Source organism: Ranitomeya variabilis, chromosome 4 (genome assembly GCF_051348905.1).
Source record: "Ranitomeya variabilis isolate aRanVar5 chromosome 4, aRanVar5.hap1, whole genome shotgun sequence".
NCBI classification, from domain to species: Eukaryota; Metazoa; Chordata; class Amphibia; order Anura; family Dendrobatidae; genus Ranitomeya; species Ranitomeya variabilis.
In genome coordinates this window covers 267,633,709-267,646,077 of record NC_135235.1, presented here as the reverse complement: position 1 = coordinate 267,646,077, position 12,369 = coordinate 267,633,709, and the positions used below count along the sequence as shown (strand labels likewise).

Below are 12,369 nucleotides of genomic sequence, written 5' to 3'. Positions count from 1 at the left end.
ATGGTTGATTTTAATATATCACTAAACCAGAACATTTTTTGGAATCCGTTCCATTCCTTGAATTGAGATACTTCTAGATGTTTAAAGAATTATTCCCAGTATTAGACAATATCCTCTATCTATAGGGTCAGAGACATCTTGCTGATCAGTAGGGGATTGATTGTCACTACCCCTACTGAACCTGAGAACTGGGCTTTAAGATGTCCCATTGAGATGGACCAGTGGTCACGCCGATGTTCCATTCATTCTTCTCTGTAGCGCTACAGTATTATTTTTCAATCAGTACCATAGACGACACATGGAGCGGTGACGCGCATGCACAGCTGCCAATCTGTTCCGACTGGGTATTCCAGATTTCTGGTCTCGGAATCCGTGGTGGTCCAAAGTATCAAGTTGTCACCTACCTCCAGAAAGTTGATATCTTCTGCTGTTGGGGATATCCCTTTATCACCTCTCCATAGGGAAGGGTTAGCTTGCTGCTGGGCTTCCACTGATTTTGGGAATGGGACTCGGAAGGGAGCCATAATCGCACCTGCGCATCACTATTCCACATATTGTCTATGGGACTGCTGGAAAAAGCTGAGCTGTACTTGCCATCTCTGTCAGTCCTATACAGAATATAGCCATGGACACCACATTTCAGAGCCCCATTCTTGAGGATCCCAACAGTCAGATCTCCAAATTATCAGCTATGCCATGGACTTGGGACAGCAGGACATTCCCAACATGAGACGTTAAGCCTAGCTCTTGAGTTATGGTACAGCATGCTCTTTTTGTTTTTTAGCTCTGTAGGTTTAGCGATTATAACGCCCCGAATGACCCTGCGGGTTATGAACCCTATATGTGCATAATGTACGTGTATAGACTTTGGATTGCATCAGTATGGCAGAGGTCCAGATTTAAAGTAATGTATCGGACGCAGCACTAGGACCACGCGATGGTTCTGAAGACCTCATCTACCCTCAGCACAGAGGGGACATGGTGGACATGATTAACCAAGCATTGATATTGCTTTGATATCCTATGTAATGTTCAGTTAGACGGCACGCCGCCTTTGATATATGGTAATGTCAAACGCTGCCTTCGCATGCTCTTTAAATGTCAGCTGCCAGAATTTATACAGTGTAAGGTATTGGGGCACTTAAAAAGTGGCCATAGAGATGATTATATGCTGGAGCTATACGGGGGCCAGCTGCAGGAACGGCACGTAAATCTGACCTAACCTGTATAGTTTATGAAGTGACTTGATGAATGGACATTGTGGCATTATATGTTCTCGTACATCGCTTTTGCTGATGACTATTGTACAGCTCTTTTAGGACCCTACTGAATTAACAGATCTCCCAATCATTAGCCGGAAGCAAGGTCTGCGTCTGCTGCAGATCTTGGTTGCGGTCATCCCATACTGGGTCCATGTTGGCTTTAATGTAGTCTGACAAGTACAGCATAACTATATTGCTGATTTTTTGGTGATGGTGACTTATTGCCTTATTGGTGGCCCTACAATTCATAGGGAGGTTGCATGAGCTGGATGGACTAGGCATTTCACGTATTCTCATTTAATGAGGGATTCCAGATGGGAGTCCCACCAATGGGATCTAGATTTCTCTGCAGAGTGGATCACTGTCTCGCGCTGCTGTCAGCAAAAAGGTGTTCGCAATTTCCTTAGAAAGAAATCTGAATTCCGACCACTTCTCGACTGACCGCACCAGCCATCGGATCCAATTTTTTAGAGAGATTGAAATCCCATTGGACTGCCCTGTGGCTATGCAAAACACGTACAATATGAGAATACCCCTATAAAGCTGGGGTCCCATAGGGGGCTTTGCATGCGGTTATCTCATATTAGCCATTGTCTCATAATCATGCCCCCTGATTTGCGAAATTGTAAGCAAATGCACAGAGAAAACTTTCCACAATGTGTTAATGAAGTTTTGCAAACCCCATTCACTTGTATTATATAGTAAATTGCTGCAGAATCCACACCGTAAATCCGCAGCACATCCTTTACGCGTGATCTTGGCTATTGTGTTTATTATTTTTGGGGGCCTAAGGAAGTTTTATGCTCGGGATCTTGGCCAAGATAGATTTTCATCATACCCATAAAAATATTACGTGTAGACTAAGGATGTGGCAAACACTTTCTTCTTGTCTGTGTAATTCTGAGAAACTAATTAAAGTTCTAAAACGTAAATGTAAATATTTATAGATACATTGGTGGAATATAGTGGTATGTGACTTTATTCTCCTCTTCCTATAGGATTAAATGAACTTGTCAAGGATTATTTACTGGTACGGCTGTATAGGACCTAGATCAACAATTAAAATGATACCCGTGTTGTAGAAATCCGATGCTCCAGTGCTGAGAAATCAGGCTGTAAAGCCACATGCAAATTCGCCTATGAGTGCATTAGGGGAGTGTCTATTCATTCTGACTACACAGACACGCCCCAAAGGCACTTCCAGGCGAATTTCCTTCGTTTTCTCATCGGATTCCTACAAGACAAGTATCATTTTTATTGTTAGACTAGGACCTATACATCCCTACCGCTGTAAAAACATCCTGACAGGTTCCCTTTAAACATTTCGGTCCCCCATGAGTCGCGTCAATGCTGTGATTTGACAGCACTTCATGTCGCCCTGGAGCCCTAGCCGCCTACTTATCCCTATGGTTTTGGCCCAGAGGTAAAATCTGAATAACTTAAACTTAATAGCCTCCCGTTCACACGTCTTGTGCAATTAAACTTTAAAAAAAAAAAAAATGGCCTGTTTGCAGTTTCCAATTCTTTAAATTCCATTGGTTGAAAATAATAATTGTGATAACCCAACAACGAGGAAAAAAAAATCCAAACTTTATAGTTAGTGCGAGTAGACAAAAAATTGTTTTTTTTCCTAACGTGTTTGTTATTGAAATCAATGAGGGAGAATGCCCCAAGACACCCAGTTGAGGGGTGCGTTCACATTGCATTTGCAGTGTGCCTCAGAAATACACAGCTGGAGAATTTCTCTACAATGGATGCCAGTGTATAGGCCAACGTCACATAGGCTTCAATGTTATAAATGGCGTCTCCTTGTAGAATAGCGTAGTTTATGATGGTACTCAAGGCAGAAAAAAGAAGAAAGCCATGCTGGCTCGAAAGAGGCCAAAGGGACATTTTTTTTCTTCTTTGACTAAATGGTGGGGGGCTCATGGTTATGTTTGATGTATAGATCATAAGCTTTCCAAATGGGGAGACCAAATGGACATTTTATTCAGGTAAATATGGGCCTCTTGCTATGTCTGACATATAGGCTGTGAGCGTTCCAGGTAGGAGGCTAAAATTACATTTGTTTGGCCTCCTTCTGGTAAACCAGGGCTTATGGCCATTTTTGGGCCATGAGTCTTCAAGTGAGGAATTTCAAAGAGCAGTTTTTTGGTTTCCATCAAGTAAATCGGGGCCTATGAATATGTTTGACATATTGCCTGAGCTGTCAAGTGGGGAGGCCAAAAAACTTTTTTTTTTTATTTTCCTCCTCCTGTTAATTTGAGACCTTTTGGATATGTTAGATGTATAGGCCATGAACTTTTCAAGTGAGGAGGCTATAAGGATATATTTTTGGGTTTCCATAGGGTAAATCGGGGCCTATTGATAGGTTTGGCATATAGACCGTTTGCTGCCAAGTGGGGGTTCCAAAAAGCAAGTTTTTTTTTGCGTCAGTCTGTAAATCGAGACCTTTGGCTATGTTTGACATATAGGGCATGAAGCTTCCAAGTCAAACGGCCACAAGGACAATTCTTTTGTTTCCATAGGGTAAATCAGGGCCTATGGATATCAGACATATAGGCCATGAGATTCCAAGTCTAGAGGGGAAAGCTTTTTTTTTTTTTTTTTTACCTCCTTCGGGTTAATCGTGGCCTACAGATGTTACACATAGGCCGAGAGCGTTCCAAGTGCATACGTCAAGTGTACACCTCTCAGTTGACTTCTGGTAGTGCCGTCCACATTCCGTGTTGCCGTATACATTGCCAGCAATGTGTATCGTCTACATCCCGGTACAGTCTGCTGTGGACATTCCTATATTAATGGTCAGATGGCGCCAATATTGACTCAGCGGCAAATTAGTCGATCGAGCACTACTGGCAAGAAAGCATTGTAACTCCAGCGGCGTAGAGCTGACTGCAGCCCATTCCTGGGAATAAATGCTGCAGCACATTAGTATGTTCTGCACTATATACACAGTAGTAATGAGAGCGTGCCCGGCCTTGTTAACCGTATATTCCCTGTGCGTCTGTTACATTCATTTACAGTAAAATATGGAGTCAATGTGTAGGAGAGTAAATCAGAGTATTAATTGGCAGAGCGGTTCTGCAGGGTTCCCCTATTAAATATTCAGCCTTATAAATGTGTGAAGTACAAATGCTGCAGAGATTTTCGCGGCCTCGTGACTGGAATGCCACTGCACGGTCCCCGTAATAAGTACTGTAATGATACCGAGCGTGATGAGATGTAATGTGCAGGACTCTGAGCACTCAGGCCTCTCCTGACGAGCGGATAGAAATATAGGACATTTTATAGGGAATGGATAAAAGGACCCATGCGTCCCCATTTGCAGGTACTGTACCCCCATTCTCATGGATGGCCGGGGTTCACCATGAGAAGGTTTGCTAACCTCATTCTGTAAAGCTTCTTGTGTCTGTACCGCAGACATTCTTCACTAATAACACTGGCCAATCTATAATAAGGGCACCCATGATTGTTTAGTAATCAATCGAAAAAACTTCTGTTTAAGCACAGACGTCTATCCATTAGGAAAACGACCTCCAGACTGATCTCCATCATTACTCTGTGAAGTGATCGTGTATGAGTCAGGGGTCACGAGGTCCATCGACAGGTTAGTTATAGGAGGCTTCAACTATGGCATGTATAAATAATGGGTGGGCATAAAACACAGCCCATTTCCTTTGTGTAATTCGTGCAGGATGACACTTATTGGGCCTCATTCATCAGTAATGTCTTATAGTAAAACTGTATTTTACCATAGCAACCAGTTCTCTGCCTTCATGTTGCCACAGAAACCAGAGCTCAACTTTAATTGTGCCGTGGCAACCAGAGTTCAGCTGTCATTGTGCCGTGGCAATCAGAGTTCAGCTGTCATTGTGCCAGTGTGGTGCAAGACATCATTAAGGCCCATTATCTCCTTCCTGCCATTTGGGTGATTCTCTGCAAAGGGCAGCAGTGATCTGTGTGTTTTTCCCTAACATGGCGTATTGTGAAATCAGAATAAGATGTACACACAGGATCATTCACAGAAACGCACGATTGTTCTGCTGGGAGATGTGCAAACCTTCCTGATCTAATAATAATCAGAAGACATGGTATGGAAGTGATGATATACAACATATTATCCATGGATGATGTAAAAAATAATAGCGATGTGTTCAGCAGCATCCGTCATTGCAGACGTCCAGGAGAGGATTATGAGAATCCAGAGGAAATCAAAGGAAAAATGATCCAAGCAGGCGTAAAACCTGTCGCCTTATTCTGGAAATCACCAAGTCTGTATGTTTTCTTAAGTCTGTTTCGCAGTCTCTACAAAAAATAAAAATGGAAGAGAAGTTATAATTTGGTACTACTACAAGATATGTCTGTGTGGATAAACTTACTGAATATCTTAGATTAATGGTAGAGGGTGAAAGCAACAGCCACCTGCGGGACCTATGGGCGCTCCAGTGTGCAGTAACACACTGATGTTACCTGCAGAGTCATGTAACCATTCACCCCTGCATATAGGGGTGGTCGTCACCCCCACTACAGTGCTGTTCCCTATGGCTTTGTTCACCATGTTTTATGGGCCATTCAAACACACTTTTTCAAGCAGAAAATACTTCAGGCTATAATTATTTTTTGGGAGATTTTTTTATAACTGTTTTATACTCCTGAATATTTTTTTTTTCCCCCTGGAACAGTTAGGTTTTTTTCCTCTGAAGCTTTTTTTTTTCTTCTTTTTTGCAGACGTTTGATTTGAAAACTAAAGTCACATTAGGTTTCCCTTGAAAGAAGCAATGTGTATTATTTTGTATCTACCAGGCTATTCACAACACCTCATCAGGAAAAGAACAAGCACTCAAAATAGCAGCAATGTGGATTTCCCATAAAATGAGTAGGAAGGTTTTTCTAAGCATTCTTTTTGGTGGATTTTTCAGAGGATCTACTTCCACCCCCTCCAAAAAAAAAAAAAAAAAAAAGACCTGGCACAACGTCATGTATGCACCACGCCACAATGGTGATATCGCATCGGGCCAGCTAATCAAAAGAAGAGCATATGCCAGTTCGCGAGTTTCCTGTCCGACTGACACGAAATCCTTAGCAAATTTATTTGCTTTTTTCTAGAAAAAAGACCTAGAATCTGTCGTCATGTAAAAAGTCTACAAAACGCAATTTCTGTTCATCGGTCCATTTTGCTTTCTGTTTTTTTGCTTTCCTCTTCCTTGTACGTCGCAGAGATGCTTCTTCCATCCTCCATAATGCACCTAAATTGAAACTATTGTGAAGTAATGTCTCCGTAATTGGCAAACAGAAATGATCTGATCTTCATAAATTGGCAGGTAGTGGAATTTCCAGCGACTCTTAATGCGTAATTCATTTATTCAAACTTAATGTCCATTAACATTTTGCGGGAGCTCGTTAGCTTTAATAATGCATTTCTACCTTTAACTTTAGCCACCAAAAGCCAGATTTAGATCAAAGAGATGAAGCTTCATCAGATAATAAGACTTCCTTGGCTCCTGATGTCTCCGGCCTTTCTCCTGCCCTTCATGTCAGAGGTGCGAGCACCGAGAGTAGTGGTAGTGGAATTAATCCACCGCAGTGCATCTCAATGTGACAAGACTCATTTTACACCGGATGAAATCCCAGCGCAATTTACTGCTTGAAGAAAAATCACAAGCCCTAACACCACATATATGTTCTGCTGGAACTATCATTATGGCATCACCCTGCCCTGGAGGTTCGACGTTCATAAAGGCATGCATAACAGAAAAGAAAACTTTAGGTAATAAGGATGCACTTATTAATTACCCCTGAGTTAAATGGGTTTGTTTTGCAATTATTTTTGACCGATCTCCAGAATCGGGGAGAAATGTTGTGGGATCTAGGTGGTGGGACTTCTATCAATCACATGGAATGGACTAATTATTTCTTCATTGCTTCTTTTTTTCTTTATGTGAGTGGTCTTGTATATAGAGGTCAGGGAAACCACTGATCTTCAGAAAAGGGGTCTGGTGTCACCAATTTGAATACATGCCCATTGCCCTTACATTTATTGTCCTTGGGACTAAGGAATCTGACCAAGAACGGTAAAGGGCAAAAAAGGTTTTCATCACGTGCACAACCGCTGATCCGTTCCCACTGCCGCAAGTTCAGTGATAAATACGTATTGTGGGGCATCCACTTTCATGAGGACCTGTCGCCACTCTTGACATCTGTTTCTGCAAATAGTTTGGTGCCTCCTAAAAATGACCGTTTTTGAGCATCTCCTAGAACTTTGCGGTGTTGTTACTCCTCAAAATACAATAATTTTCCCTACCGTTCCTCCACATTAATGATATGGGCGTGTTACTACAGTCAGCACTGATTGGACAGTGTCTGTGTAAGGAAACACCCCCAACTGGTAACACCCACTTGTCACTTCATTCATTGGATTTCGGATAGGTTCTCTTTAACCTCTTCTTGATGTTATGACGTACTAGTGTGTCACTTATCTGGTGTGGGTGTATGGAGCGGGCTCAGGATCTGGCTGTGTTACACAGCCAGCATCTGTCACTTAACAGTAGACCCACTTACCGCCCGATCATGGTTGTTTATCGCCTTAAATGCCACTTTTAATCTCTGGCATTGGCATTTGAATAGCACCAATGGGTTGTCTACTAAAGGCCCCTGGCAATGCCCCCTTGGTACTCCTGTGAAACACAGCCATGGGTTATGCTTTATAAAGACCATAATTTTCATGTTATACTGCAACATTCTGTTATTGGATTACTTAGAACAAGCGATCATAGGTTCAAATACCCGAAGAGGAATAAAAAAGTAACGTACGGTATGTAAACAGCAAAAAAATCTAAACGTTTTAATCACTCTCACTTTCGTTTGCTAAAATATTTGCAATTGCTGCTTCTGTAAAGGCCCTATCTATCAAAAATGAAGCATTAATTATCCTGTGCAGTAAAAACAATTAAAGATTTAAAAAATTCTAAACTCCGGAATTGCTGTTTTTGTCCAATTTTCCTGTGCATTATATTGTAAAATGAATGGTGTCTTTCAAAGTTACAACTCATCACACAAAAAAAAACTGTGAAAGGGAAAAAAAAAACAAAAAAAGGGAGCGAAAGAGAACGAAAATTGACCATGATGGGAAGTGCACTAAAGAAAAGTTTTAAAGAACTGTTTTTAAGAACTCCTCTTGTAGAAGGCATTGTCATGGGTAAATATTATTAGATGTAGCGCATTCCTCTGTAATCCTCCCGCGTATGTGCTCCACATCAGTGTTTATAAGACCTCACCTCCCTCCTCGTACGGTCCCTTGTTGCTCTACGACTTTGCCACTGCTTCTCAAGGTCAAGCAGGGACCGCTATGGCTGTTGAAACACCGATCCACCGCCATGGAGGACTTGTGCATATGAAGCTCCTGAGCTCTGCTCTTCTCCTGTGTTGTCCCCTCCCTCGTGTACTGCACTGTGCACCCAAGCTGAGAGCAACCCATTACTGGCCTGGCGCACACACTGTGTCTCTCCGTTATATATGACACTCGGACGGATGTATCAGTGTGGAACATGGCATAGATCTGTAGCTTCACCTCAGCATGAAGGCAAATGAGTTTCCTTCAGCCTGAGTTGCTTCAAGTGTGAAACTCGCTCTCCAGAAATTGATTTCATGTTGGCGAGATATAAATCTGGCCTTCTTTTATGCCTCTCAGCCCTCTCTTCACGTTGTCTTGCATGCCGAAACCCTCATGTTGGATAACTTGGCTCTGACTATTCATCACAGGTCTTAACACCGTCAGGGTCCACGATAACTGGATCTACTCTATATAACATACAATAGTTCTGATTAGGTGGGCCGACTTTGCTCCCTGCCTTTCCTTCCGCCTTTCTTTTCCTTTTTCAGTTCCTCGACTTTCCGTGCATGCTCCTTATTGGAAGTTGTTCATTTTTCTCTCTGTTCTTGAGATTAGTCATCCTTGTTAGCATTTATCTTCTCTCTTCCTTCTACCAGCTTGCGTGACCTTATTAAATTCTTCCATCGTACCCTGTCATTTTCTTAGCCTGCTGCTGTTCAATTTCCTCCTTGTCCTACACCGGTACGCTCCCCGGGACATCGGCTTGAGCTCCCTTGGTAGTTTCTCTGATTTACTGTTCGGAAAGATCACCATTCTTCAATCCTGGTCAATATCTTCTTTAGTGGGTGGAAATGTGAAGTTCATCTCCATAATTGCAGCATAAAGATATAAAGTATAACTAAAAAGGTTCAATAAATTTCTCCTAAATTTCATGAGAAAAGAAAAATATTCTTCTATTTTTGACTGAAGGATCAACATTGATGTCTGACGCAGCTTGGCTAAGCGGGAGTGTGAAATCTGTGTAGGCGAGGAAGGAAATAAAATGGATGGTCAAAAAGAATAGTAATTTCCAATACCATAAGTAAATGATAGAATACACATCCTTGGGTCATGTCATGGGTTAGCCCTGCTCTCTTAACACACTAGGGGTCCATATCTGACCAAAAGCAACATCTTCATGTTCTTCCTGTGCTTGGAAGAAAAAGGCAGAGGGATGCACCCACAAAAATCCTGGCACATCCAAAAATTAAACTTTTATTATACAATCAAAGCAAACTGAACAAAGAATCAACACATTAAAAACATTTAAAAATAGCAACAAAAAAGCCAAGAGAATTCAATTTTAGCATATGGTAAAGCGAACAAATGAAAACTTTAATGTCTAAGACCGACTACTATTAAGCAAGTAAGAAAGGCTCCCACGTGTATAGCTTATTTTGATCAGCTTCCTCATGGGTCTTCCTGTTTTTCCTGGGCTTGTGCTCGTGTCATCTGAGTACTCAACTTAAATCCTACAGGAACATGCATGGCTTATAAGTCTCCTCACTCTGACATGCCGGGCTTGGCTTGTCACTCTCAACAAGGAGATTTGTTACCCTTAGCCCCCAGTCCAGAGCCTCTCTCCTAGCCAAATCAGATCTCATATTTTGCCCTGATGAGGGTCAACACTGCAAAACATCATGTCTGCAAATTGAGATTCTGGTTTGGCTTTTATCCCAAGTCATATTGAAAGGCTCGTTAAAGACTTTTAGGATCAGTGATTCCAATAGGTGGAGCTGGAGCTTCCCCTCTGAAGAGTCAATTTGCATATGTGATTTAACAGAGAAGTTTGGATGACTTATAAGTCTCCTCACTCTGACATGCCAGGCTTGGCTTGTCACTCTCCTCACCACGAGTAGAAAGGTTGCCCCTTACATCCTACAGTCTAAAATATACAAAGAGGTTAATCCGCTTCCAATGAAATTCATCATCATCACATGTGGCTGATGTAAGTGGATGGTGAGCCTCGTGGGGACAGGGACTGATGTGAATGGTGACAATGGCTGCCAAATTTTGAACTGAAATTACCATGGGAAATTAGTTAATAAAACCAGGTTGTAGATTCGATAGTGCAACAGTTTTCCGTAACAACTCTTCCAGTAATGTGCAATTTTTGTAAAACCATCCTATCAGTCCAGGTCCACCATGATTCAGAGTAGATCCTTGCTGGGTCCATCCCTCACTAGAGAGTAGAGCATGGAAGAGCCGAGATACTTTTATATGTCGATTCTGTTACTAACGATCTTTTCTTTTTCGTCTTTTTCTAGATAAACCAGTGGTGATGGTATCAGTGGTTTATCCACTGGGTCTTACCAGGGAAGGAGAACCTCTGGAGTTAACATGTCGAACAGTTGGTAAACCCAGGTAATGTGTAGGCTGGGAGCAATAATTAGTGGAAAACTAACCATATAAACCTCATTCTAAATCTTCTGAGGATTTTCCCAAAAATGGCAATTATTACATGTAAACCTAAATCAAAATAAATATCTATTTTCTGGTAGTTCAACTGCTGGAATGTCCCAATCCTTGGGGCAAAGAACATCTTGTCAATCATCAGTAGAAGTTGTGAAAATCTCCATGTGATCGCCCAGTGGAAACGTTACAAAACGTACCCCACAAACTTATCTCTATTGAAGTGATCCTTGTACATTTAGAAGTGTGGGTGACATTTTGTCTCTTTTAAGGAAGTGCTTGAAGGACTTTTTCTCTCTGCTTTTACTTTCATATCTGTCAAACGTTAAAAAAAAGGAGTGTAGGCATGCATTAGACAACGGGGGCGATGCTTGGAAGTGTGGTGAAGGAAGTTCCAGCTTCTATGGTGCTGGCAGAAGGAAGAGGAACCTCCTACTAAGAAAAATATGACTAGCAAGTGAGTTTCGGGATAGTTCCTAGACATACTAGCCTATTTTGTGCTCCAAAAGCGGTTTTAACTTGTTGCTGGACATGAGGGCAGCAAGACCTTCAACGGACATGATGCGAATTCTGATTTCTTTAGGCTTGAAATTTAAAGAATAAAATCTAGAAATATCTAGAGTTAATGCGTTATCTTTTCATGACTGGTTGACAAAAAAAAGACAAGAATCTGTCTATTCTCGTTAAAATCCTGTGCCGTTTCCTCTGATTTACAGATAAGATACTAATTATAGATAGCTAGCTTGTTAAAGTGTGGGGATTTGACAAATAAATGTGTTAGATGTGTTTGGCATATGTCTTTTTTGTCTCCTCCGCAGAGTAGAAAAGGATTAAGAAAAGAAAAATATTGGGCAGAAATGGCAAGCATTAGGCTGGATTTTAGAGAACCGCTTTTTTTTCTATTTTGCAGCGCCTAGAGGTGCCTGTCCCTGTTGTAAGGACAGATCATCTGGTGTCTGATCAGGAGTCCTGCAAACCTATGTGTAAATATCAAGGATTGTTGTGTCTTGGATATGTTTTTACAGAAGACATGTATAGCGATATCGACTCGTTGATGTTCTCCATAGACACATATAGTGGTGTTCTTAGCCATGTGTATAACATTGATGAACATGTAGACCATAACTGACTTATTGATGATGTTACTGGATATATACGGTACCATTGACTCTTTAAAATTCTTCTTGTATATACATGGTGAAAATTGACCCATTGCTGTTCTCCACAGACATATACAGCAGCATTGACTCATTGATGTTCTCCATAGACACGTATAGTGGTGTTGGTGGTGTTCTTTAGCTATGTGTATAACATTGATGGACA

At 41.5% G+C, this 12,369-nt stretch overlaps 1 protein-coding gene across 11 annotated transcripts in view; it reads left to right on the top strand.

The window, feature by feature from the left end:
- Positions 1 to 12,369, top strand: part of CADM1 (cell adhesion molecule 1) — a 239,394-nt gene that overhangs the window by 162,887 nt on the left and 64,138 nt on the right. For all 11 annotated transcript variants that reach the window (XM_077249826.1, XM_077249828.1, XM_077249825.1 and 8 more), the window contains one exon: positions 10,902 to 10,998. In XM_077249826.1, coding sequence (XP_077105941.1) covers positions 10,902 to 10,998 — 97 coding nt within the window. The remainder of the gene's footprint in view (positions 1 to 10,901; positions 10,999 to 12,369) is intronic.